Source organism: Mugil cephalus, chromosome 8 (genome assembly GCF_022458985.1).
Source record: "Mugil cephalus isolate CIBA_MC_2020 chromosome 8, CIBA_Mcephalus_1.1, whole genome shotgun sequence".
Classification (NCBI taxonomy): Eukaryota; Metazoa; Chordata; class Actinopteri; order Mugiliformes; family Mugilidae; genus Mugil; species Mugil cephalus.
In genome coordinates this window covers 21,485,157-21,512,969 of record NC_061777.1, presented here as the reverse complement: position 1 = coordinate 21,512,969, position 27,813 = coordinate 21,485,157, and the positions used below count along the sequence as shown (strand labels likewise).

Below are 27,813 nucleotides of genomic sequence, written 5' to 3'. Positions count from 1 at the left end.
GAAAGTGGATGCATTTATTGAAGAACAAAATAAAAACATGTAAGATTGGTTTGTAAATGACGCAGCCAACGAGGTCGCGATTTCCCGATCTTTTATGTATTACCTATAGAGTGTGTCCAAACTGACTCTGGTCCATCACTTCAGAAAATTAAGGCAATTCCTGAACTGAGGAAAAACATAAGAAATGGCAGTCGGTTTTAACACCATTAATAAAAACATTTAATTTTTGTGCTACTGACCAACATACAAAAAATAATTTTTAAAATATCGACATTTTACTTTTTTTCAAAGAACATCGTCAGTGACGGAATCCTGTTGAGGACTCCACACAAGGTTTTAGTGAACAACTAACTTTGGGAAATGTGGCTCGTGTGCACAATATTCAAAAAAGTTGAAGTAGGAAGGGAAAGCGGGGCATGGAGAGGATATGGCCGCAGTGTAGGTGCAGGAGGAGGAAGGGGGGAGTTAAACCGATGGCTCGTTCAAGTGCTTGAGGCGGATGCGCTGGATGTAGCTAACATTGGCAGGGCTGTAACGGCTCGGGCTGAAGTCCGGTGAGGCGGCGTGCCGGCCGGGACTGAAGCGACCAGTGGGGGACATCAGGCCGCTGATGGGGGAGCTGGGAGACTGATGCTGCATCCTGAGTCGTGGTTTTACCGTAGCAGGGCTAGACCAACTAGTCAAAAGACAGCAACGGTAGTCAGTGGTCACATTTACATAACAGTTCCTTTACCACATTTTGTTTTAGGAGATTCTAGCTACATGAAACGGACACGTGACCTAAATGCGGTTGTTTAGAGAAACATACAAACAATTCACATATTAGGCAGCTAAAATTGGCTACTTCTCATTCATATATCATTTCACTCCAATGGTCTTGACCTGCTTTGCCTCATTTCTGCAGTCTATATTTAAATGACTAGATGTAGAGTCAAAATCCTTTTTCTTGTGTGTTTTATTAGCACATAAATTATAAAGAGATTGTAAAGGATTAAATTATACTGGATTTTAAGACTGTACACGTGGAAATGTCGTTAACAATATCATGAATCTCTGACAAAAATAAAACATACCAAAGTTCACATAGTGGATATTTGTATTTAACCTTTAATCTTTAACCTGATCACTGGGTTTAATAGGCCAATAAGTGATAATCAAATGTGTTGTCGTGAAATGTCATGCAGGTATACTAACCTCTGAATGTCTGTCACAGAATACGACTTTATTGTGCTCTTCCACTTCTGAATACTGGGGAACTTCAGGGGATCTATGTCAATGCCGTTTATTGCTGACAAGACCTCTTTGTCCAACTTGGTTGGCGAATCCCTGTTGATAAATCAATATTAAAGTGACATATTACTGTCTGAGTACTCCTGTGATGGACACACAGACTGCGCTTCGGCATCAAGACTTGGACTTCACAAATGTTTTCTGGGTCATTTTCTATTTGTCCGACTCTAAGACAACAGTATTATGTCCTCTGTAGAGAAACCAGTGTGACTTACCCGTCAATAAAAAGTCCTCTTCGAATGTGCGGTGGGGTCCTGGGTAGGAAGTCGTGAGAGTTATCTAAGGACTTATAGGAAGACCCAGAGGACCCTGAGCTGCTCAGGTCCCTGCCCCCGTGGTCCCATGACTTGGACCTGGCGCAGAAATTCCGCACTTCTGACATGGACCCTCTAGTCCTACCTAGTACCTCCAGACTCTCCTCTGTATCAAAATACTCCTCTGAGCTGCCACTACTGCGCCTTTCCTCCGTAACTTCTCCCTCTGTTCTCCAGCTCAACCCATCCACCGTGTCAGCGTCCTGACCGCCGGGACCGTGAGACAAGCTGTCCAGTCCAGAGGTCAGGTCAGTGGCTGACAAGGAGCTATAGGAATCCTGGACCTCCCTGTGCCGGTTCCCACCGCTGCTCCTTCTCTCCCTGCAGCTGGTGGGACTGTCCAGAAGCCCTTGCATCGAGATCCGCTCAAACTCGGCCATGAGATTGGAGACGGGTGACAGCATGCAGGAGGAGGACGGGGAGGTGCGTGGAGACACTTTGTCTCCGTTGTGAGTCCTATCTCTAGAGGAGGAGCACACCCCGTTTTTGCAGACGACACCAGATGACAGGAGACCATCTTTGCAGCAGCAGAGCAGGTCCTGCTCCGCTGCCGTCTCGATCAGGTCGGCCCCGCGGTGGTGGAGGGCGATGTGGAACTCGCAGCCGCCCACGGCTCCCTTCAAGACGTCCTTGGACGCGGCAGAGGAGGTAATGCTGGTGAGAGCGGCGTTCTGCCGGTTCTTCATCTCCTCGAGGCTGATATCGTCCCCCTCGTCCAGGAAGGCACCAACTGAAATCGAGTTGCAGAACTTTTTGGGCTTGCCTGCAACGGGGAATCATGAAGAACCAAAACTGACTTGTAAACTAGTCATTGTTAAAGTCTTAATAACGCAGAGAATTCCATTTCATACATGACATGTCTAAGGACACTACTCTACAGCACCACGGACTCAGTGAAATGGGAACTAACGTGCAGCATCAATGGCATAACCATGAAGGTACCTGGAGAGGGAGTTTTAAACCTGTTGCTGGTCTCATTCTCTCCCTCCTCGTGAGCCCGAGGGTTGAAATCCTTCTTGCTCAGGTACTCTTCTAGCTTGTGGAGCCCCTCAGCCGATGACAGATCCACAAAACAGTCCAGGAAGTCCCAGTACTCTGCCCAGGGGTGGCCCATCTCATGAGCCAGGTCTCTGTAGACAGATCATCGCTTGTCACTTGGGAAAAAACTGTCAGTAAAGTGTATAATAATGATTTTGTCCACCCCCTTTATATTATTCAGTGTGAGCTAAATAAAGCATAACCATAGAGCTGAATAAACACATTTAGCTAGGTGTACCTAATAACTGGCAATATGGAGAACATAACGGAGACGGCACCAAGGTTTGAACCCAGGGTGTGTAGATCAGGTCCTGACTTGTCTACTTATCAACATTGTGCTAGAGCAGAACACATTTAACAGCTCCAACAACATCACTTCATCTCTGCTTTACTGTGTTTCAAACTTTTTACATTTAATACCATAATACAGTCTCCGACATACCTTCCCACTCTCTCTGCCCCACGGTCAGGATCAGACTTCAGAATGTGGTGGAAGACATCCGCCCGTTCTCTCGGCGGTGTCTTCCAGGACCGACGGAAATCATCAGCCTACAGACACACACATTCTGGTCATCCAGCGTTTTTGGCAATGGTTTTGATAAACATACATAGTTAACCAGGCAGTGAACTTGCTTTAGAAGGGCTGAGCGGGCCGGCAAAGGCGGTGACGGTCATCATAGGATCCATGGGGCTTCTTGTGTGCCGTTGGATCAGCGACAGAGTTTCTGAGGACTCAGGTGACCAAGCAGCACCAATGATCGGCTGAGAGGTGTTGTCGGTTGCTCTCAGCAAAGGGATGTAGCAGCGGTCTGTGAGAGGAGACAAAACTTACGTTTAGACAATATGTTCAACAGACTTCACTCTACTGATTGCACTTTACACAACAGCAGCGTACGTTTTCTGAGAGTGGCCAAAAACAGAAACCTTAAGCTGGAGGTGAAGTTCAAAACAAAATCTATGACTGTTGATGTCTGCAAAACTAAGTGGAGTCATGGACTGCCAAGACGGTGAAAGCCTGCGCCAATTTTTAGCCAACATGAATGACAACTTAAACAGGACGGATTAAAAAATACATAAATATCAATCACTTTCAAACACACATTTTAAAATCCTGTGTTTAGTTAACCGGACCATTGTGGGAGCGTCTAAAGGGAACCTGATTGTGACTTTCAGAAAACTGGGGAAATAGGAAAATAAACATCGAATGTTATAAATCAGTGTATCCTTACCTTCCAAGTATTCACTAATCTTCTGTTTCACATCCTGGGTTTTATTTTTTCTGCTACAAATAACCTAGAAAAGGAAAAAAGAAAAACAGTACTGATGTGTAAACAGACGTGCAGCTGTTGCTGGATCAACTGAGGACAGAATTTGCTCATCTAAGTTTAGCTTACAGAGTTCATTCAGGGATTGATGCCAAAAGATTTTGAAAGCAAGAGGAAAGGTCACCGCGTAAAAGTCTGAGAGAGCGCAACTGTGCCTCCTTCAATAACTAGTGTTCAGCAGCACTGCGAAAGGCTGTGTATGTGTTCACCCTGGCTAAAGGCATCTACGCAAAATCTTTCTATGTGTCTCAAATGAGGGTTTAAAGTGCAACTCCTTACATCACAAGGCTTCTGGCCATCCTTGTTCTTGCAGTTCTTATCGATGTCAGGATGCGAACACAGGACATTGACCACATCTGGGCACCCGAACTTACAGGCAAAATGGAGCGGCGCTTCAAAGCCCTGAAACATCCAGATAAAAAGCAAGCAACAATATCAACGCCGCCCAGCAATTACATTTGAAAGTTCTCGTATTTGTTTAAGCTCGTGCGGGAAAAGAACTGACAGCCTTATCCGGAGTGTTGAGGTAAAGATCTACAATGTAGCGGATACGTTTCTGCAGCATCACTTCCTGGTCATCTGGGTACATGAGGCGCATAAACTCTGGGTTCTCCAAGGTGTCCAGCAGCAGCTGAGCAATGCCTGCCTGGTTCTCTTTGGCCGCCACGTGCATGACATTGTACCGGCAGCCCTCCTGCACAGACAAAACAGGAACAACTGTATGGACCAGGACATAATCTCCTATCAAATGGAAAGAATACTCAGTACTGTCCAAAATCAGCATACGGTTTGGGATTCATCAAAGTCTGTTTATTATTTATTAAATATACAGAATCACAAATGCAAAAATATTTTCGCAAATGTATTTTATGTGCCGATAGGAAGGATTCATTATTGTTATGAATACACTGGGCCATTTTATTTTTGTCTCCATCTCATAAACTACAAGCTTAACAGAGGCAGTAGCGGAAAGGTTGACATGGAAAAAATGTTTATGTATCAACAAATGACAACACTCCAAGTCAGCCTAAGCTTCTCTGGTAATAGCACAGAGTTTCCAGAGTTAATCAAACCACAACTATATCATTACAAAAAGGTCAAACGATGGTGAAAGTAATTCCACTGTAGAAAACTCTCCTCTCTGAGGTAAAAGAGTAAAACTAAACTTTTGTCCTCACCTGCACAACTGTGGGATTATCCCCTGAGCCAATAAGATAGCGTGGGTTGCTCCAGACCAGCTCGCTAAAGGCCAACTCGTCCCCCTTCTCCACAGCTTTCCTTAATTTGGCCGTCAGGTCCTGAGGACGGGGGCTTTTAAAACTGTTGGCCCGTTCCCTGTTGATGGTATCAACCTCCACGTTGTCTGTGGAAAGGAAGAAGAGACTTAAGGATTGATTGTACTTCAAGAAAAACAACATTATAGACTGGCGTAGCATTTCCTCTGTAACCTGGCGTTACATATACACTCACTTGCCAGTTCATGAGGTGCATTACTGAAAACAAATGCATTATAATGTAACAGTCCTGCAGTAAATCTTAGCTTTATTAGGGTTATGGTGCTCAGGTTTTGTCCAACAACTCAGAAAGCTGTTGATTTAACGGTACTGTCGTTTTGCACACTGTGGTTAGTAGTATTATTGAACTGTAATGTGTTTGATAATCGTATGTGTCGGCTAAATAACAGCAACACTCATGTTTATTTCCCACCAGTTTAAAATCACTACAAAATACATATTCCAAAATGATCATACAGTTCAAGTGTCACCTCTCTTATACTGTTTGGACATGAACTGAACAATGTAACAATCCTTAAGGGGGATTTGGAGTGTTATGTTATGATGTATTCATTTTTATTAGTTTCCACAAAGAACTATACACTCACCTTTCCCAAGGACCAGGCCTGGTTTAATAGGGGACACACAGGATGTAGATTTGTTGGGAGAAGGGTAATAGTCGCAGATCCCCTTCGCAAACCTCTCAGCATCCTCACGGTTGGGAAAGGCTTTGAATCGGGCTCCCTTCATCATCTTTACAGCTTGGAGGGCATCTTTCTTATCTGTGTATACATGTGCTCCCTCTATAGCCAAAAATAAAAACACACACACAGAATTTTCCACAAGGTAAGAACCTAATTTTTCTTGTTTTTCATTCATGAGCAGTTCTTAATGCGGCCTTCTGACTGGTGGTTGAAATGTTTTTATGTTCTCTTCCCTTCTGTCTAGTCAGCCTGTTAAGCCACATTTTGATCAGGCTCAACAAAGTGCTATTGCTTTTGAAGCCGTCATAAAAGCCTGCCCTCTCCCATTAACATTAACAGCATTGGTTTTTGCGGTAGCTCAAGATTAATTTAAATCTTTACCCCATTCCAGAGAGGTCAGACAGTCCTACGGCCTCTGTGCCACCAAAATAAATAGTAACATGTTTTCATCCACTTAACGTGAATTCTAGATTGCAGGAGAAAGTGCTCTCAAACTAATACAAAAAGTGGGCAACACAGTGGACATCACGAACAAACTAACAAGGACACCAACTTGAGGACTTTAGCCTCGACTAAGTAAAAGCCAAAAAGTTAAGCCTATTAAAGCAAGTAGTGCTCAGAGCAATCACTTATGACCAAAAATATTCCAGGTTAATTCTAGATTTAAATTATTGTTAACAATAACATATAGAGACTACTCAGGTCACAGCCTCAAGGAAATAGAGGATGGTGTGGTTTCAGTACATGGTGCACATTTTTCCCACTCAACCAACAGGCATTAATAAAGTATTAACCAACTTACAAAACATGGTAACACAGAGAAAGAAATCAACAAATAAATACACTCTTATATATAAGGATTATTAAATGCAGTGACAATGATCACCATTAAAAAAATTGCCCTGTGTTAAGCCATGTAAGCAAACATTAATACTGTATATAATGTGTGGGAGAATAAGACATTAACTCACTGTCACCACAAAACTGTGGTTTCACACTACTTAATTAGTTGTTGTGCAACAATGGTTTAAATTGTAGAAGTACTCTAAGAGTGCAAAAAGATTTTTACTCATCTAATTCATTTGCTGCATTTACATGAACAAGATTACTTTTTACTTTGTAACTTAACCATTTACATCAACGCTAAATATGTACTGACATTCACGCATCAATCATGATATAACAGCAGACTGTCGATTGTGCTGTAAATATAACCCAAGTTGCTTTTGGAATGTCAGTTTTATTAACAACAATGAAAACATTGAGTAGAAGATGACCAAGACAGACCTTGTTTTCAGAAAGAATGTATTCATTCCAACAAGAGAGAAACGATCGGATCAAGTGTTTACGTGGATATTAGGTGCAGATTTGTTTCTGTTGAACAGATTAAGAAGGGTTTAAACCACCCCTCTCAGTGTGATTAAAAATTCCTTCCGATGGGGAGCATTTGTTCCTTTTCAAGTGCGTACAGAAGGAGTTTTATTATGATTGCGCTATTTTACTGATTATTAAGTGGGGGACCAACTGAAGAGTATCAGCTTGCCTTCTTTTTCAAAACTGTTTTACAGGTTTATGGCCATTTTTGGATTTTTATGTTTAGACTGATCAATATAAAATGTACTAGCCTCTCTCAATCAGATTGCTGGTTTAAAGGTATCGTTTCTACATACTGTCCTGTGTTTACCCAGCAATCTTCAATGGCGAATTTTGAAAATTTTAGGTATGAACACTGAAAACTCTACCACAAACAAAGAAAACAAGACAAGTCTCTTACCAGTCCTAGCCAAAACATCCTCCCACAGCGGACATACTCCATAATAACAGGATGGGGATACTTGTGCTGGCTTTGAAGGAGTTTCTGTTTTGTACTGAGAGTTGGCACCACAAGTGGAGCCTTTTGAGGTTGTCTTTGAGATCTCCTCTTCCTCTGGAGGGTTGAGACCAACACCGTAGCCAAAGTCTAACTCTTCTCCAGGAGCCTCTGAAGTGCTGCTGCTTGTTGCAGCACTGGTGGGTGCACCTGCTGGGGAGGCACAGGACGGAGGTTTGGCATGATCGTCCGCACAACCCTTGGTGCCTGTTGAAGAGCCGCTGTCCGTTTCAGACGCACTGCTCTCTGGTCCGGCCAGGACACGGGCTAACTTCCTCTCTAAGATGGCTCGGGTGGTAGGTGTAACAGGGGCACAGTTGAGGCCTGCTCGGCCAAACTCCGAGCGCAGTTCATCGTCACTTAGCCCCCTCAGCCTGGTCAGAACGGCCTCCATGCTTCAGCTCCCTGCAACACAACATGACCTCAGCATTTGTGACCAGCAGGTGGGAATAAATGAAACATCCGCAACGTAAAGAAATATGATACTTAGCATTGGCCTATTTATAGTGCTACAGACATTTTGATTAACAACAACAGTCCACAACCTTTCATTATCTCACTCCATACTAAAAGTTAAGTCAGACTTCTTTTAAAATTAAAAGGCAAGTACTTACTGGATGGCAAATTAAAATAACAACTTCAGTGACAATAATAACTCACTATACCCAAATACCATCCACTTACTTCAGCTGCTGTGTGTTTATAGCATAAAATTTAATAAACACATTCAGTGTCAAATCAACTATTTTCATGGAGGCTATACAATAATTTGTAGGTTGCTAATGTGGGTGCTCAACAACTACAAATTATTTATTTCATACATATTATGTAAAGAGGAAAGACAGTGATTTTGAAGTTACATACACCTATATTAATATTTTAACTCCTTTCATTTCATACCACAACCAACGGCACTAATGCTAGACTAGCATCTGCTAGCTAGGTAGCTAACCTGCAAGTCAGCTTTAAAAAGCCGGGAGTGCGCTCGGCAAAGCTAACACGAGGGAAACTGCTCAAATAAAAATATCGATAGACACAGTGACGCTCGCAATTTGGACAGTAATAGCTGTGAATACAAATCTACAGAAAAATGGATACATTACAACAATATGACTGTGTTCATTTGCCACACTGTCACGCCCAAATATGTCATTCGAGGTGGGTTCACGGGCTGTAACGTAACAAATTCAACACGTCTTCGTTGTGATGATGCCGATAAAAACCCAAGTGTACGCTATGACATCCAACTACAAACGTGTCCCTATACTTACCACGAAACATATTTATAGAATATACGCGGAGCTTTGGGAAACCGTTTAGTTTTGCACAGATAAACTGTGGGATAGACACAAAGCTGGAGACGGTCTGGAACAGTCTCATTGTTTACAACATGTTCTGCGCATGCTCAATTTCAAGGGAGGGCACGTGCTGCATTCCCTAACTGTGGGAAAACTGTAAACTAAAGATTGAAAGCACCGACACCGAAACGAAAAAGATATCAAAACACCGAACAGAGGTAAGAGATAGATAATTTGCATGATGCCTTACACAACATGCGGCTCTGACATCATTACGGAACTCCTTCCACACTCAGAGATGGTTTCTGTCGTTGCCGCTCGTTTCTGATAATTATTAAACGTCATAACTAATCCCTCAAAGAACATGCCTCACAACTGTACAACTGTTGGTGACAACACAGATCACAAAGAGGTGACAATCAGCAACTGACCATTGCTACATAGTTAAAAAAAAACATATTTTATATATTATATATATACACATGTCTAATATTTACGTACTTTCGGCAGGGTTTGAATGTAGCATAATGCTTTGCTATGGCAGACGTGACTAATTCAAGGAAACGATAACCTAGCAAACGCATGGACAGGGTGTTCTGGTTGACAACATATTCACCTATTTACAATCGATTATATATTCCAATGTGGAAATATTATGTTGGTATAAAGACGGTGCCGACATATTTTCCCGTTAGCACATTACTGTGTGTGCAGGCCAACTTAATCAGACAAGTATGCATGCAAGCCAAAAGCAAGACACGACACTTGTAGGGTACTTGTACAAAAATTGAAGAAACGTATATTATCTTTACATATTGTCGTTTGTTAAATGCGAAAACAACATTAGCTACTCGATTTATTCCAGCAAGGTGAGGTTGTCAAACAAGCTAACAATCATTTAGCCATTTAGCAATGCAAGAAGCTAATCACTCAAGCCACCGGTTAGCAGGTGCATACACAAACACGTCCGATAAAAACACGTCTTGTATTCTTACCGTTCACACAACAGTAAACACTGCTAGTTGAAAATATTATCATTTTTTTCTAATTGTACCATGCCCACCTCCACCTCCCCGGCTACTGTTGCTAGGTGTCTTCTCACCGCGATGGTTTCAAAATGCAGACTACGAGGACCCCGTCCGCCCAGCATACTGCCTGAACAAAATATGTCCATTAAAAAAAAAAAAAAAATGACACAACCGAGGAAATATTTATAAAGTGGTGGAGTTTAAACAGCATACAGTGAACGAGCCCACACCATACTGTCAGTTGAATAGTGCAATTTTATGATAAATACAATCACATCTCCCAACACAAATTTTAAATCAGGAATGAATTAATTCCAATCTGGAAAAAAAAAAAAATCATCAAGGTTTAAGGAAAGCTAGTATACAGTGAAAATGATTTTTAAAGAACACAGTCAATCAAAACATTGGTTACTTAACTCAATATGCATTCTCCTCAAAATATTTATTTTTCCCTTTGGAAATTCATGAGCATACATGTTTGTTTGTTTGTTTTTAAATAAAAAAAAACTAAGTGAAAATGAGCACAGAGACAGCAGCTGCAGCAAAGTTGCATGCAGAAAGCTACTGTATAATCCAATAACCCTTCTTCACTCAAATTTTAGTATAGCTGTAAATGTAGAATAATTATCTGAGTTGATATCTGGTTTTCATTTGATATCATGTATGTCACCTTCTTTACACTATCAAACAATAATGACAAATTTACAATCATAAAAAAGGAAGTGTATGTATATATTAACCTCTGGAAACAGTTAACTTACCCCTTATTTATCCATGAAACAGAGTTCAACAACAGCAACAACATGTCATTCAGGGGTAGTCTTCTTTTTCTTAACAAATACAGTATGTACCAAATGTAACAATTGAAAATAATTATTTCTGACTGCACTCATTGTTATTGTTTTTTTTTTTACTTTTAGTTTCACTTTTCTGTCAGTTTTGTTCATCTAGTGTGCAATGTCAGTCGATGCAGTTAACTCATTTTACAATAACAGTCCTTCAGTAAGGATTTCCTCAAATATACGATATAACATAACAGATCTTGCACACACCCTCAGCAGAAATACACTCAAATCAAATCAACGTAGTCCTTAACACCATATTTAACATTACTTAAGGCCTTTTTGCGTACAAATTACTGCAGTCCATGCTAGACAAACATAACTGAGATCAGTCAAGAACCCAAGGTGATACGATTACAGCAAACATAAGAAACACTGCATTTAATCAATACAAAATAATTGACCACCACTAACCATGACTGGTAACTTCAAGTACAGAGGTGATAATGTTTCATCACAAGCTGCTTAGAAGCCATTTGGATGTGTAACCATTTCAGTTAAATTATAGGTGAGCGACTTTACTCATGCACAGGCACAGGCACAGAAAAATGGAAGAACATGTCATACCACGAGTCTGCCGCCAAACTCGTGGATTTTTGAAACACTTTATAAAATGTTAGCCATCTGTAAGCGGCGCCGAAACCACAGATTTAATGTCGTGAGGATGATGTTTTGTGAGGAAAACAAATAACTTGATAAGGGAGAACTGGCCCAACAGCTGAGCAGCTAAACGGGTAGTGTCCTTTCGGAGAGGCTGTCAAATGAAATATTGTAATTCCATAAATCTAAATAAATAAATGTGACCGAAGCGTGACGCAAATATAAACAACCATCAAATAAAGAGGAAAGAATAAAGCTATGGTATATAAAGTATTACTCTGCAAAAGCACTTCTGTGCTGTTGGGAGAAATGCCAAATGTTGGCAGCAATTGTTAAGGAAAGAGAAAGGGAATAGGGAGCTAAAAGGTGCCTTTGTGGATAGAACTCCACTCTCTCTCTCTCTCTGTTGGCCTGAGAAAAGTTATTTTTGTTACGATTGCTGCTGTTCCGCTTCATTATTTTCTATGTTGTTTAGAGCTGTTGGTGATTTGGAGACGTTGTTTTGAAGTCCCGGTTGAGTCAGTCCCTCTTCTGTGTTTGTCCATGAGCTCATTGACTCATGCACCGTTACTGTGTGTTCCTCCATCTGCCTTTGGAGGCTGTCCATCTCCTCCCTGAGAGGACAAAAAAGCATTACATCAATCCTAGCATTTGGTTAGCCGCTTGGCATTACTCAACAGAAAGCTCCAAGTGGATGCATTCATAATGTTAAAATCCACCACTGAGACAGAAGTACAGGCTTACTTGAGCTGCCGTAGACAGTTGTGCAGGTTGTTGAGTGGCTCCTTGTTAACAGAAGTTGACGGTTTGAGCAACTCATCCAGCAGGGAGGCAGGCACTGGGCAATCTGGAATCTTAACTGGTGTCACTGGGTTTGATGGGTTCCCTTCACTCTTCAGCTCCATGCGCTGCTGCTCCAACAACAACATCATTACAGGGACACACTTAGTCACTTGTCTTCAGCAGTCACTTATAATTTGTCGGGACACTTCCAGAACTGGGCTCTCTAAAGAGAGGCTGCCAGCTTTGAAAGCACGACTCGCACTGCAGGAATTAATGGCTACACGCAGCTGGGTTGTAACTGCTAATTGCTGTGTGGAAGGCCAAAAACTCTCACGTAATTTTGATTCCCTTCAGTTACGATGTTTGTCAATTGTGTCCGATGACAGCTGATCGTATCTAAAAGCCAGCATGCTCAGATATTTAGAGAGTAACTTTACACTCAATATATTGGCAATTCACGTGAGCAAGTACTAAAACAGTAACAGTTTTTTTGTGTTTTGACTCCAATTTGCTGCCCTACACTACAGCCTACTGCTCTGAATGTACACACTACTTTACCAAAGGATGTATGGGTGAAATGCAGAAAAGCAATTACTCCATGTGGGATCAATAGAGTATAAATTATTAGCATCATTAAGATGTAATTCTTGCCTAAATATTAAAGAAGATAAATTATGCCAATTTATTTCACTGCTATTCGAAACATCACTGCCCATTGCTAATGCACATCTCTGCAATGCTCTGTTTTAGTGTAGGCAAACAGGGTGCGCTGGAAATGTCAGAAATTAAAATTGTTACAAAGTAAAAGGCAAGTCTCTATGTTAGTCATATTTTTTGGGATGGCTCTAGTTGTCATTTTGTCAGGAGTAATTTTTAAGGAGAACAGCAGTTCAGAGCAGGCAGAAAAACACCGGAGGTATTATCAAATTAGCTAGAAGGTCAGTGGTGGCCCAGGGCTGTAACATTACATCACATAACTAATAAGCTCAAAAATGTTGCCAGCAGGGTAGTTTGGGCCTAGAACTCAGCACTATGTGCCAAGCAAGTCAACAGACAGGCACTAAGAAAACACTAGACTGCAAACAAGTTGTTTTTGACAGTTCAGTCTTTTCTGTGAGAGCAAGAAACTTTCTGTGGCGTTGACTCTGGCCTTTATAGTTTTGCAGACCTCTAACGTGTACAAAAACCTAAGTAACGCCTTGAAGAACAGGGAAATCCCAGAAGGCCTCATTCTGTAGTGACACCGTACATGTTGCTCCACCGTGGCTAATTTCAGTAAAATGATGTGCTGCACCTTTAACAACACCTTGTGTTATCAGCGTTAACACACCCAGATAATTCATCTATATCATTTCACACAAAACAAACCTTTAAAAAGATGTGTACACATTGACTTTTTAGTCAGTCAGTACAATCGCTTAATGTTAACCCTCATGTCAGAAGGCAGCCTTTACCTTCCTTAGGCGGCTTTGTTTCAGGTCCTGTTTGAGTTGCTGGTTCTGCAGAAGAACCGTCTTCATACTGTTTCTCAGCTCACCCACTTTGGCCTGAAGCATAAACTTGTCCTTTCTGGTGCCGCTCAGTTCCTCCTGAACTGACTCCAGCTCCACTTTGATGTTCTGAAACAGACATTTTTATTTTGCTGATAAATTACCTTGAAGAGAGGAAGTTGGTAGTAACAATGCCAATACTGTTTTGTTTGAGTCCATGTTTTACAATCAAGTGAGCACTTGCCTGCAGAGCTGTTTGTAGGTTGTCCAGCTCCCTGAGGTGGCACTGCTCCATCAGCTCCATCTGCTGCTTTTGAGCCTCAATCTCTCTCTGCCTCTGCTCCACCTCCCACTTCAAGTCCTCAACCTGAACCAGCGCTTAGTGTTAGACATCAGTGACACTGAGGCGTCTTTCAATAACATGATATGTCTTAAAGCTTGATTTATACTACTATAGTCTATGTTGCAGGACCTGTGCACTGATGTGTTTGTATTGTTATACCACTAAAACACTAGATGGCGACTGGTCAGCCTTGAGCATACTCTGAATGAGTCAAGGCGACTGGTCAGCCTTGACTCATACTCTGAATGAGTCAAGGCGACTGGTCAGCCTTGAGTCATACTAATAAAAATAAGGATCAGTTAGTTTCACTAAAATCACTGCAGCAAAGAACATAGAGAAGACGTCTGGGCAGATGTATAAAGTGTATAAGCCTGAACAAAGGAGAACTTTCTGAGTCACATGAACAAGGAAATGCATAAGTGACAATGAACTCTAAATTATGCTTAAGGCTGAAACAGATTTACTGCTAATACTCTTCATTAAAAAAAAGAAAGTCTACCTGGCCAACATGCTGTTTTGTAATAAAACATACATATGTGTATTTTAACTGCCAAACAGGGCTTGTTAGTATATACAATATAAGCAACAACAGCAACATAAGCAACATAACCCCGGTTTAGAGACTACCTCTTGGTTAGTGAGAGGCTGCTTGGCCAGTTCCTCGTCCAGTTGCTTCTGTAGAATCTGGAGCTGGGAGTGAGCCTCAGCTAGCTCCTCCTGGAACTTGGAAACCTCCTGTGTGTGCTGCTCATCCTGAGCCCTGTACAGTATGAACCATATAACAATAAATGATAAATGACTTGTAAGAAGAACAGACATTATGGTATTATTGTGCAAGCGTTATTAGATTAGAAACATCATTTCTCAAAAGTCCTTCAGTCAATCAAATGCACGCACTGTAGTTTGTGAGCTTCATTCTGCAGAGCTTTGACCAAGTCCTCTTTGGACTGCAAGTCCTTCTTGATCTCTGACAGCTCCAGCATGGCTGCCCTGTAGTGTCGTCTATTGTGGGCTGCTTCAGCTTTTGCTGCTGCCACCTAAAGGATATATCACATAATTGCAAACTTAGAAATCCCAAGAGCGCGCTGCTCCTGATCTAAGATCAGGTGACAAAAAGTTGCTAACACTATTGCTCATAATTCCTCTGACCAACTTCTAAGATAATGTGTATGGTGTGAATTTGAAAGAAATTGTACAGGAATCATCTGTAAGACAAAGTGGCATTTGAGCTTAATGAGAAGGAGATAATACTTCGGCATGATATATAGTAGAGCTCCTTACCTGGTCTTTCAGGTCCTTAACTTTAGTTTTTTCTTTTTCCAGAGCAAGCTGGAGACTTTGTACCACTTGCTTCATCTGGTGGTCCTCCTCTTCTTTACGTTTCAGAACAGCTTGAACCTGAAACCACATTTTTCCATATTGGTCTACAGGTAATACGATATTAAACAATACTGGTGTGATCAAAAATCACTATTATACTCTAAGTTGTATAAGTATTTATCACCTGTGAGTTGAGCTGGACAAGATCTGCCTCCCTCTTCGCTAAAGCAGACTCCAAAATGTTGGCATGCTCCCGCAGTGCATTGTGGGACTGTGCCAATCCTGCCAGTTTCCCTTTTTCATGTTCCAGCTCAAGTGCTAACTTTTTGTTGGCATCTTCTAATTTTCTGATCCGCCTCTTGAAGCAGCGTGATTCTTGAAGCTGTGAAATCAATTAATGTTGTTAGTGGAAACAATAAAACATACAATGAAGTGGAACAGAGCAATCAGAGAAGTGTATATACACTAGGTAAACATACAGGAAACAAAGATTCTCTGCTAAAAAAAAAAAATAAAACTAACATATTACACACTGACACAGAATATTCATAGTTCACCTCATCCTCAAGTTCCATGACTTTCTCCTGGTACTCCTCTAGCTCTGTGGAGGTGAGGGTGATCACTTCCTGCAGCTCCTTCTCCAGCATTGTCTTGCTCTTGGTCACAGCTTGCAGTTCAGCCTGCAAAGCCTCAATCTTGTCCTGTAAGACGAATAAAATATGATGTATCTGCTGCTATGGATCTTTATGAAAGAAGAAGTGTGAGTAAAAGACAAAGATATAGGCAAAAAAATTCTCTTTTTGTGTCAGTGATAAAGGAAATCTGAATGTCTTATATATATATATATATATATATATATATATATATATATATATATATATATATATATATATATATATATATATATAGTTACAGATAACTGCATAGCACACTCATGACTAAATGTAAAATTATTGTTAAATATTGTTAATTGTTTAGTTTTGCTCATCCAGGGAGGTGCGCAGATAGTTACACATGTACTACAACATGCCCTGGTTTCAATTGCTATAAAATGAAAATGAAAGATGTCAAAAACCTGGTGTAGACCCCAATAAATTCCATCCCACCACACACTCACCATTTCTTTCAAAAATACTCAACTGATGTGATTCAGACCTACAATTATTCAATTACTTCCAATGTGTTTGAACAATTCCAGTCTGGTTTTCGGCAATTCCACAGAACAGAAATAGCTCTTACAAAAAACACTGACCACCTCCGCATTGCAGCAGACTCTGGACTTTTAAGTATTCTGATTTTCCTTGACCTGAGTCAAGCCTCTGACACCATTTCAGACAAAATCCTCCTTGAAATGGCTGCCTCAGTTGGCATCACCAGCACCTGTCTCAAATGGTTTACATCATATCTCTCCCACTGCACTGACTTTGTCCATTTTAAACCCTTCTGATTTCATTCTTCACCAATCAACAGAGGAGTCCCCCAGGGCTCTCTCCTGTGCCCACTACTGTTCATCATTTACCCTTTTCCACGTGGCAGTATCTTGCGTAAACATAATGTTAATTTTCATTCCTATGCGGATAACGCCCAGCTCTATTTGTCTAAGAAGCTGACCTCTACTATTCCACGCCCTGTCCTTCCTGCCCGTTGCAGATTCTCTTGCAATTTCTTAAAAATGAACGGTAATAAAACAGAGGTCCTCCTCGCTGGTTCTAAGTTCACTCAAACAAAAGTTAACAGTTTCTCACTAAACACTGATAACTCCACTGTACTTCCCTCCCCTCACGTTAAGAGTCTGGGTGTCATTATTGACAGCACTCCCTCTCTGGAAACCCACATCAATGACGTGACTTGGTCTGCACACGACACGTGTCGGACTGTCCACCATGAGTTTTAGAGCAAGGAGTCGCTCAGCCAACACCTTTGGAACATTCTCCTACCTGACATCCGAAACAGACTCTCTATAATGCTACAAATCCAGACTCAAAACACACCTTTTTAAATAGCTTACTCCATTTAACCCACTTTATTAGGAGTCTGTGTATTGTACAATGATCTGCTGGCACTTTTGACAGTGATGCGTTTCCTCATGCTAAGTGCATGGGATTGTGTGTCAAACTATATTGTGCAGCTGAGACATTTTTTTCAGAGAAGTTTAAAGGTCTGGCAGTTTTATACATTACCTGTAAGGCCTGGTTGTTTCCACCATCTGATATCTGGGCCTTGAGTTTAACCAGTTCTGCCTCTGTTGTTTCTTTTTCTGTCAGAGCCTCTTGAAGCCTCCTGCTCAAGATGCCCACAGCATTCTCATAGGCCTTATGTTTGGCCTTCATATCTTTCTGTGCACTGGTCAAATCTGTTCCCAACCTCTTCATGCGTACCTTCTGCTCTGAGATGGCCCTGTGTTGATGCACAAATTGAGTTAAGCAAAGCCTGAGTAAGCTGTTTCAACACCAGAACATAGGACACCGGAACATACATGGGAACTTAAGATTCGGACATGAATCTTAATCTTCTGTTACATGAAATGCTGCAGATGGGTGTACTTTTTCAAGCCGCATGTACTGACTCACATTTCTAGGAGGCGATCAGGAGTTACATAAGCACTGCCATATTTGTATTTGTAAATGCCACTTGATAACAAAGATATGCATGAAGAACATAGTCATTACAGTGGGAATCATTCAATCTCCTGAAATCTCAAAGCGGCACATGACTCACTTTTTGGCTTCAGCCTCCATTTGCTCCACCTGCTTCCTTAGACTTTCATTTTCTTGAGTCGCTGCTGTCAGCTGGCCCTGATCGAACTGTAGAGACTAAGTTGGGAGGAAAACCAAAAAAATTAAACAATGGCAGAGGTACTTTTTTTTTTTTTTTTCTTTGCCTTAATTACTAAAATATGTTGTTAAATAGCTTCAACAACAGATACCAGACAAAGGACAATACCTGGATCTGGGTTTCTAGCTGATCCCTTTCTGTCTGAATAGCTTGCAGATGGGCTTCCATGTTATTCATCTGCTCCTGGACTCTCACCACCTCCTTCTGCAGCCGGGCCTGCTCCAGCTCTGCCTTCTGCTTCTCACCCTGAACGTCCAACAACTCCTGCTTCAGGTCCTTCACCTCTGCCAAGAGACGTGTTTTGGTGGACTTGAGCTCACTGATCAACTGGTCTTTGGAGCTGGCATCTCGGCGGTATGCTTCCACCATCACCTGCAAAGTCAAATGACACTGTGTGTCTGACGAAAGGTTCACGTAGAACAAAACACTTAAGTAGCATTTTCTCCTTTCAAGGAGTGAGAGGGAGAGTCTTCCTCAGATTTGTCTTGACTGAGACAGTAGCCAATATTGGAGAAATACTGCAGGAGAAAGGGCTGTAACAAGAAAATATCTTTACTTAGAATGTTGTATACGCTTCATTTTCTCAGTCTCAATAGCCTTGTTCCAGGGACAGGAAACACATATCATATAAAACACAAATCATTACAGTAAACCACCAAAGGAAAGCTGTGGTGAATTTTCAGTACATCATGTATTATGCAAAAGAAAAAAAAAGAATAATAATGGTAAAGAGAAAAGAGGAGGGAACATGTTGCACAGAAGTAATAAAGAGAATGAGGGCACAGTTTTAAGAGTACGGACTCAAAGAGACAGTAAGTATCTCATCTTGCTTGTTTCCCAGTTGCATGTGCATATTTAATATGTAATTTATCAGTCATCCTAGAATACACGACTTCTCACTGGCTTCCTATTCTGCTGTTTCTTTACAAGAAACAAGGAGACAGATTAATTTATAGTTAACAGGTGATATTTTCACCATTACTTCCACTGCAGTGACATACTAGTTTGCATTTCATGGTTTGCTGATGGCAATTCAAATACAATTCCATGGATTATGGTGAATGTTAATGCATGACTATGAAGAGTCTATAAAAGTTTAAACATGAAAGAAATACAATACGATGCACATTTCTGTCATTTTGCTCATCCACCCTTTTTATGACAGCATGTCAATGCAAAATAAAACTCAATCCACTGAGGCGTGTCAACCAGCACTGGGGCATTCTTCACAGTCTGACAGCTATCTGCCTCTACAATACATCCTCCCACGACAACATCAGCCTCAAGCAGCAGGGACATTTCTGAATAAAATGTTCTCTAGCATCTACCAACTTTGCAAGAGAGAGCTGTATGTGGTCTCACGCAAAAACAAGGAAGATGTCTTACCTTTTGCTGCTGGAACTGTTCCTTTAGTTTCTTTGCTTGTTTCTTCAGGGTATTATTTTCTTGTTGTAGAGTTTCAATCTGTGATGTAACAATATGCCTTCATTATTCACTAAACAATCTAAAACATTAGACACAAAATGCTTGGATGGCTACTTTTGATGAAGTAAAAACAAATCCTCATCCCTCAAGTACAAAAGCATGTCTTGTCTTGATCCACCACAAGCAGCTAATCATTTCATATGATTCTTTATAACCAAAAAGTTACATAACTGATTATACTAAGCCATCTCTAACTCTCTCGATATTATTGCCTTGTCTGCTGTTTCATACCTGGTTGGTTTTGACTTGTACTTCCTGTCTGAGCTGATCCAAGACATCTGAGGCCACCAGAACATCCTCCCCGAGGCGCTCAGCACCCTCATCAAGTTGGCTTTTGTCAGCCCGGGCTGCCTGCAGCGCTACCTCCAGAACAATTTTCTCATTCTGGAGGAACTGAATGTTGTCATCCTTGGCGCTGCTTTCTGTCTGCAGCTCGGACAGCTGAGCTTCCAGCTCCAGGTAACGTGCCTCAAGCTGGTTGATGGACTGCTCTTTGGTGTGTAGGTTCTCCTGAGTGGTTGTCAGCTGTCGCATTAGCTCCAGGTGCTCTTTCTGAAGTGACTGCAGCTGCACGTCCTTCTGGGAAAGGGTCAGCTTTACCTGAGAGATACAAGGTGTTAAAGTTTAGTGGAATAGTGTGATAATTCTACTGCCCATAAACAACTTGCCACTATATCTGGCAAAACTACCTGCTCTAGTTCTCGTTCCAAGGTGCTGGCTGTGTTGGCCAGTTTTATTAAGCGATCTCGCTCTTCCTCAAACTCGTCCAGTTTGTGCTGCAGGTCGTCTTCCACCATGGTCTTTGCATCCTGGATCTGCTTGTAAGCTGCTTCTTGGGTCAGCATGTCAGCCTGCATCACAGACAATGAAAAGGTGTTAAACAGCAAATTACATAGTCATGTCTTGAGTAGTTTTATTTAAAGCCCTTGGATAAAAACATGCTGTAAACTTAATGTACACATCTGATGTGATATACCTCAATACTCTGCAGTTGAACAGCAATACGCTCTTTTTCTTTGATGGAGCGATGTTGGGTCTCCGTGAGTTGATGAGACAGTGTCACGTTTTCCAACTTCAGATGTTCCATAACACCTATCTGAGTCATCTGTCCAGCCTGGAAAAAACAGCAGAGGATGGCACATATCACTTGTGATATCCTTTATTCTACATGTCAGCTCTTATCTAAAGCAATGTCATGATGTCAAAACCATGTGCACCTTACCTGCATGTTGGCCATCTCACTTTGCAGCCTTACTCTTGCCTCCTGGGCGATTGCTAGCTGCTGCTGGTACCACTGTCTGACCTGCTGGAGCGAGTCAATCTCCGCCTGGGATGTCTTTAGTCGGCTTTGCAGGGTGCTGCGCTCCAACTGCACCTGTTGGAGCTGACTCTGAAGTCCACCCATCTGGTGACGCAACTCCTGAACTGCAAAAGTCCAAAAAATTCAATTTAAAAACAGAGACAGCAGGTGTCTGCGTCCCATCACTCTCAGGTCTCTCGGTCTTCACCACTCACCTGTATTGTCCCTTGAGGTTACAGTGCTTTGCATTTCCTCCACCTTTCCCATCAGCCTGTTGTATTGGTCTTCAGCAACTTTCAGGTCATTGCTTAGAGAAGCCAGACTGGCATTCTTGCTCTCCAGACTGCCCTGAAGCTCCACCATGGCCTTCTCTAGCTGGCCGCAGTTCTGTCGCAGTGTGCCAACCTCCGCAGTGAGGGCGCTCTGCTTCTCCTGGCTGACTTGGGCCTCTTCCCTTTTAGCCTGCAGCTGAGCATTCACTGTAGCAAGCTGGGCTTGAAGCTCTGTCTTCTCTTTAAGAGCCTAGTGGACAGGGCACAAGGTCACAACATTTACCCCAAGTATTCTTAGTGTTTCTGGTACTGTGGCATTATGTGAGTGACCAGCATGTGCTATGGCACAGCAATTTACAAATAAGACTTTAAACATGAGACCAGGAGTTTATTAACAGTAACAGTACAGATATTCACAGGCAGGCAAATATGCCCCTCACAGCTGTGCTTATACAGCTGTATGGTGTTTGTGAGCTATCTCTGTATAATTCACCTTGCGCTTCAGCAGTTTATATCTGCTTGTGCTCAGTGAAGGCGGCTTTAGTTATTCAGTCATAGCAAAGTCTTACTATTTATTCAACTTTCAGGATTATTTTGGCAGCACCTGTAGATGTAATTTGGATGGATGATTGCTGTAAGCAGAAGGAACAAAAATATGTTCAATATAATCAGTGCAGCGGATTACCTGACCGGCCTCGGATGATAAGGATTCCAGCTGGCCCTCAAGTCTCATTTTCTCTTTCATGACTTGAAGCATTTCATCGTGCCCCATGACAGAACTCTCCAAAGAAACACTGAAACACGTGTAAACAAAAATGAATGGAAAATTAATAATCGATAAGTTAATCAATTTGCCAGACAATTACATAAGTTACACCATGATCATTAAATTTGGGATTTAAAAAATAAAAAAATAATAACATTACAGATGTAGGCCCACATTATGAGAACTCTTAGTCCCCACTGTTTTCATACTACTTCAAAGCAATATTGACTGCAATTAAGCAAAAACCACAAAGCAACCTGAAGGTTACTGTACAAATCATGTATTCAGTCCCCTTTGTGAATCCAACATACCTGCTGGAGAAACTGTCCCTGCGGCTGCGAGGCTCCCCCATCCCCTCTCTCTCCTGCTCCAGCTCCAGCAGCTGCTGCTCTTCACTAGCTGCCTGTAGCACCTCCTGCAGGGAGGGGAACTGACCCATGGCTTCAGGGGCAATCTCCCTCCCGTCCACTGTATACGGCCCACGCTGCCTTTCCACCGCTGCAGAAAGCATGCCGTAGGTCCCCCTGGCAGATACGCTGCTGTAAGAAGAGCTGTCACTGTCATTGCCATCGTTTCCTGGCCTTGCTCCTGATTCACTGCCATCGATTTCTGACACATTGTCCCCAACTTGGACTGAAGAACCGGCCTGTGACTCTGTATCACAGGTACTTAACTCTGACATGACGCTGACCTCAGACAGCGTGGACACAGAGCTAATTGAGGACCGGAGGATCCCTGTGGTGTTATCTGATGTTGTTACACCACCCCCTCCTCCACCATCATTCTCAGGAGACTTGTAGTCAGCTAAGGAGTGGATCTTACTGGGTCGAGGTGACCTTGACTTCCTCTCCTTTGAAGGGGGAATTCCCAAGCTACCCAGCTTAGGACCACGAGGGACACTGGTCCTCAGGAATGAATACTCCTTGGTCATGGCTTGAGTACTGGCCCGGGGTAGTGCTTCCGGATGTAGCATCAGTTCTGGATCCAAGGTACTGAATGGTCTGTTCTTGGTGGTGGTGCGATGAGACTAGACAACAAGATCAAAAGTACTGTCACATGACAAAATCTGAATGAAGGTTGTTCAGGTTAACATTTGAAAATGTAAACTGTATATAATAATTTATATCTGTTAAATATTTACTCAGTGTAGGTGAAAGTTATAAGTTACATCTTGTGCTCTGCAGCCTATCCGTTCAAATCTCCACACTGAATAGCTGTGGTCTCAATAAATGTCAGTCATCTATGTCACATTTTCCAAGAATATATCCTTAGCAGAAGACTTTACCAAACGACAAGGACAGAAATTGTACAAAAAAACTACTTGTCTAATAGAAGAAGCCTTGAGTTCAAATATCCTGCCAAAACTAATAAGCTTTGGGAATAACTCTTAACTCACAGTGATTTGGAAGAATGAGGAGAAAATTACGGCTGAGGAAAAATTAGGACATTAACTAAATTCACAGCAACTGCATGCACTCACTCTCTCCTTATGTCTCTGCACTCTGTATTGTTTGAGTTGCTCCTCCAGACGCCGGCGAGCCTCCAGGCGAATCTTCTCCTCATTTTCCATCTCCAGTGATGGCTTCTGGTTGGCTGAAGGAAAATAATGTTAGGAAAAATAAAGCTCTGTGCTAACACACACTACCCATCACAGCACTTGAGATTTTGTTTAATGGCAGTGAGCCTAACTTTGCCGCGTGTGGTGCCTAACGATGTTGCTTGAGTCTCGTTCTCAAATAGCAACAGTAAACAAATTATTCAAACTGAAGTTGAGTTAAGCCCTCGGCAGGAACCGTGTCTTGGTGCAAACCACACTGGTTATCACAAAGCACAACATTCATCATTTACTAATGCTGATTCATAGAGCACGGTAGAAAAAGTGTTATCGTATGTTACATTCATAAATTTAAAAGTCATTCCCGATGTCTGTTTGTTTCTTCTATAAACAAATGCAATCAGTTATGTTCCTCAGCAAAAGCGATGCTTCATGAGGATTTAGATTTTGTGTAGGAGTTACAATGCGAAGGCAAACTAAAAATATTACAAAACATGACATTTTATAACTGCAAGCAAGATAACAGTGCCTGGCTGAAATACCACCAAAACGAAACACAGAGGAATTAGTATCAAAACACAGTTAATCCCAAACAGTCTTTCAAACAAGGCACCCACACCAAATTCTGAGAACTTCTATCGGAATTGTAGGCATTAGTTAGGCTGGAACAGCTAGGGGAAATCACCTCTGCATCCTTCTGATAGTACAGATAGTACACAGACAAGGGAGTTAAAAAGGATGTGCACTTAAGCCAAAAATGAAAACAACCCACAGCCAAATGAGGTTAAAATAAAGGGTAATAGAGGGCGCATTCACTCCACATAAGTTTTGCTTACACAGTTCAGTCTCCTGCATAGGCATACTGAGTCTGAGTGACTGCAATGAATCACCCTTGTGAACCGTGACCTCAGCACTATCCCCCTCAGAGTTCTCTAGCATCATGGGTTGATAAGCAGCCACACCTGGGGACGGCTCTTGGGTCTGTGTGTTGACAGGGGAGCTGGTGCTCTGAGGAGGAGCTGTCGGAGGCAGGGACCCATTTATAAGGGTGTCCCCTGCAGCACCAAAGCCCTGTACAAGCTTGTTTCCATTTGGCATCACATCCGCGCTGACAGGACCTGTAAGGGAAGGGAAAGAAGAGTCTTCAGGAATGTCACAATTACCACGATACATGGATGTAATTCTCCTGGCAAACTGGATTGGCAACTTTGTCAAGCGACAGTAGCTTGAGGGAAAAAAGGTAACTGGAAACATTCGTGTAACACTGAACCATCCTTTCAGCTGCATGTACTCCTGATCAAGCAGCACAATTAGGGCTCATCTTCTAAGGCAAACAAGTTGAAACAGACATTTTGCAGTTGTCCTTGTTAAAGGCTAAAGCAGTTAGGTTATTGATTTAACATAAAAAACTCTGTGTGGCTCTGAATGGAGCTTTGTTAAATTTGAGGAAATTACTCTTGTAACCTCTCCCATCAGGATATCTGTCACTTTGACCCCTGCCTAAAGATTGTTGCCCCTTGATTCCCACAAATTAGAATTCAGTTGAGCTATTTAGCAAATTACTTCAAAGAGCTGGATAACATGGAGACATCAACACTAGTGTACTAGACACTAAAACATGTCATGAATGATAGGATACAAGCGTTAAATAAAATAGATCCCAATAATGTGCATTAAGGAGAACCAACTTTGCAAATTACAGGTGGAATTAAGAATAGCATATTATAGGACTGTACAGTATGTAGGACATGCAATAATGTCACATACATACATACATTTTTTTATCCAAGTATCACAGTCGAAACTTGTTTGTCACACTTATCCATAATATCAGAACATAGCTTGAACTTATCCTATTAAAACATCACCAATACTCACCATTGTGAATATCCCCTTTTGTGTTTGGTGTGTTCTCCACAACATGAGCTGGAGCCTCTTTGGATTTTTTAACATGGTCTTCTTGAAAAGCATTGGCCTCCATCTGAGCTGCCCCTGAACGGTTAGAGTCCTCTTCCACTGAGAATCTAACAGTCACAAAACCATCTTCTTTGAAGGCAGGCGAGCTGGGAGCATGTCAGTGTCCAGGAGCTCTTCTGAGCATAGACAACACTGAAGAGAGACAACACTAAGTTTAACCTCTGGCTTATAATTTGCAGCTCTCGCTCAGAGAATATGAGACATCATAAAGACCAATATGCATGACAGAAAAAGCTGTAGCTCCTTCCCTGGCGTGTTTAGACACCAATTATGTTATGCAACAACCCAAGCCTGCTTTAAATTAAGAATAAGCTTGAGTTAATGGCTAACCGGGTTGCACGATAGTTAAGTGGATTGTGTTGCGTTAAATATAGCCAACATTGCAATAACACCGAATCCGTTTATGTTTACAAAAGAAGGTAGATGAAACAATTGGGTTCCTCTTTATCTGCTTAGGTTCGGTTACAAATGCCTGAATTAAACCTTTGAAAGAACGTGTGCAATTTTCTCTTAAGCCAGAGATGCGCCTTATCCACCAGCCCGCCGGTATTTACATCCAAACCCTTCTGAGGAATGTGGCGCTGCTGTTTCACACTCGTACACCAAATTACCCCGTAGATTACGCCGTACAAATATAGTATACTTGGGAGCATAGTGTCCATTTGTACGCGGGAGATGCTTGATTTGCATTTGACGATTCTTCCGTTGAAGTACTCGTCTGTTATCGGCTTCAACGGCGGTGACAGCGGTGCTATTCATTCATGATTCACGTGCCTTATAATCGTATGCTAACTGTCACTTTCGTTATAAGCGATGACCCCTGAACCCTACTCTCTGTTGCTAAGTCAGCTACCTGACAGTAGCTCAGTTACTTGCCTCTCCTCAGCTCGGGTCCCGTTTGAGTCAGCAATTCAAAACACAACTGTCATTGATGAACGTCAATGTAAAGTCTGTGCATCGTCCTTAGTCGAGGTTTAGTCATATATATTGCCAGCTTTAAATGCAGGTGGATAACACTAACTGACTGACGGCGCTAACGAGAGAGGCGGCTAGCTAGTATGTGTTTACGAAGGGACCTGTCAAGCTAAATTTGCTAACTCGCTAGCTTGAATCGCCACCGCCTTATTCCTGTCATATTTCAAATCATTAAACGACTAGCTCAATATCCTATATGCCTATTAGCAGCCCCCGCGGGTAAATTATAAATTGACAATTGCGGTAGATGTCACAAAAGACAGTAAACGCTCACCTTTTTGCGAGCTTCGCCTTCTACTACGTGGCTGTTTAGTTTCCGTCCCTCAAATGTCCGACTAGAAACAGAGGGCGTAAACAATGTCTAAAATTAAAAATTAAACTTTTACGGCCAGCGAGAACCCGCTGCATATATTCAAAATGTAAATTTTAAATATAACTGCAAACCCGTATACTATGAAGCTAGGTAATAATCACACATATATAAATGGTATATTTATGACACGAGCCATAATAAGGAACGGACACTACGTCTGGTGTTTTTTTTTATTATTGGCTGTGGTACAATGCTTCACTCTTGTGGTCGAACAGCTGCACCTTTCTTTCCAGCTGTGCAGCTAACTTGGGAGTGCGATTACAAGCTGATGTTGCCAGTTTCTGACTCTTTCGCTAAACAGTGCACAGACTGTATGATGCACAGCATTGAATCGTGTCACTACTTAATGTAATGAGATTAAGATGGCTTTCACATGGGATTTGAGCATAACTCAAATAAAAAAACAAAAAAAAACATAGTTATTCACTCAGGGTTGTCATGATTCCTAAATGTATCAATTATTTATTATTTAATTCTCTGTAGTAATTAATTGCTTCAAAGAGCAATATTGAAGCTGTCAGTATTCGTAATATTCATAATATTCATAATATCGTATATTCCCATTTTACATTTTTTTCTGTTAACTTTTGTATGGTATGACATACGTAAATATTTGTGTATCCCATTTTACTTGGTCTTGGGCTGTTGCTCTAATTTAACCATTATATTCTACAAGTTGAATTTTGTGCCCATGTTGTTTTGCATTGAAGTCGTACTACATCAGAAAAAGAAAAAGACAATAAGATATTGTAAGTC

General features: G+C 41.6%; 2 protein-coding genes and 1 long non-coding RNA gene across 7 annotated transcripts; 1 reads left to right on the top strand and 2 right to left on the bottom strand.

Moving 5' to 3' along the window:
* ankle2 (ankyrin repeat and LEM domain containing 2) lies at nucleotides 1-10,254 on the bottom strand. Of its 4 annotated transcripts, none has more exons than XM_047593092.1 (13): nucleotides 10,109-10,254; nucleotides 7,720-8,220; nucleotides 5,850-6,044; nucleotides 5,146-5,330; nucleotides 4,473-4,661; nucleotides 4,247-4,369; nucleotides 3,872-3,935; nucleotides 3,276-3,451; nucleotides 3,085-3,191; nucleotides 2,547-2,734; nucleotides 1,506-2,367; nucleotides 1,195-1,326; nucleotides 1-676 (listed from the first exon to the last, which is right to left on the bottom strand). In XM_047593092.1, the coding sequence occupies exons 2-13, from the start codon at nucleotides 8,207-8,209 to the stop codon at nucleotides 466-468; spliced, it is 2,922 nt and encodes a 973-aa protein (XP_047449048.1). In that variant the 5' UTR covers nucleotides 8,210-8,220; nucleotides 10,109-10,254; the 3' UTR covers nucleotides 1-465. The 4 variants fall into 4 exon arrangements, with proteins under 4 accessions (XP_047449048.1, XP_047449051.1, XP_047449050.1 ...); XM_047593095.1 differs by having other exon boundaries at nucleotides 1,506-2,334; XM_047593094.1 differs by having other exon boundaries at nucleotides 10,177-10,254.
* Nucleotides 9,232-18,613, top strand: LOC125012894. The gene is made up of 3 exons (XR_007113334.1): nucleotides 9,232-9,331; nucleotides 15,523-15,629; nucleotides 18,504-18,613. It is a non-coding gene; the product is annotated as an uncharacterized LOC125012894 (long non-coding RNA).
* Nucleotides 10,377-27,036, bottom strand: golga3 (golgin A3). 2 transcript variants are annotated; one of them, XM_047593089.1, is made up of 24 exons: nucleotides 26,959-27,036; nucleotides 25,611-25,841; nucleotides 24,569-24,850; nucleotides 23,658-23,770; nucleotides 22,489-23,204; nucleotides 22,097-22,205; nucleotides 21,355-21,661; nucleotides 21,062-21,264; nucleotides 20,816-20,953; nucleotides 20,529-20,690; nucleotides 20,071-20,439; nucleotides 19,741-19,818; nucleotides 18,463-18,726; nucleotides 18,238-18,332; nucleotides 17,700-17,916; nucleotides 16,077-16,220; nucleotides 15,704-15,901; nucleotides 15,481-15,597; nucleotides 15,097-15,236; nucleotides 14,827-14,959; nucleotides 14,101-14,223; nucleotides 13,821-13,985; nucleotides 12,328-12,494; nucleotides 10,377-12,197 (listed from the first exon to the last, which is right to left on the bottom strand). In XM_047593089.1, exons 2-24 carry the CDS (start codon nucleotides 25,711-25,713, stop codon nucleotides 12,014-12,016), a joined length of 4,527 nt encoding a protein of 1,508 aa, XP_047449045.1. In that variant the 5' UTR covers nucleotides 25,714-25,841; nucleotides 26,959-27,036; the 3' UTR covers nucleotides 10,377-12,013. The 2 variants fall into 2 exon arrangements, with proteins under 2 accessions (XP_047449045.1, XP_047449047.1); XM_047593091.1 differs by having other exon boundaries at nucleotides 24,695-24,850.
* Nucleotides 27,037-27,813: the final 777 nt, after the last annotated feature.

Excerpts from the sequence above, each read along its gene's own strand:
- ankle2 (XM_047593092.1), bottom strand. The coding sequence starts at position 8,209 with ATGGAGGCCGTTCTGACCAGGCTGAGGGGGCTAAGTGACGATGAACTG. Across the intron at positions 4,370-4,472 it reads TCAACACTCCGGATAAGGCT|GGCTTTGAAGCGCCGCTCCA; the intron begins GTCAGTTCTTTT and ends TGGATGTTTCAG. Across the intron at positions 677-1,194 it reads TCTGTGACAGACATTCAGAG|TTGGTCTAGCCCTGCTACGG; the intron begins GTTAGTATACCT and ends TCTTTTGACTAG.
- golga3 (XM_047593089.1), bottom strand. The coding sequence starts at position 25,713 with ATGGAGGCCAATGCTTTTCAAGAAGACCATGTTAAAAAATCCAAAGAG. Across the intron at positions 24,851-25,610 it reads AAAAGGGGATATTCACAATG|GTCCTGTCAGCGCGGATGTG; the intron begins GTGAGTATTGGT and ends CTTCCCTTACAG. Across the intron at positions 18,333-18,462 it reads AGCTAGAAACCCAGATCCAG|TCTCTACAGTTCGATCAGGG; the intron begins GTATTGTCCTTT and ends CTCCCAACTTAG.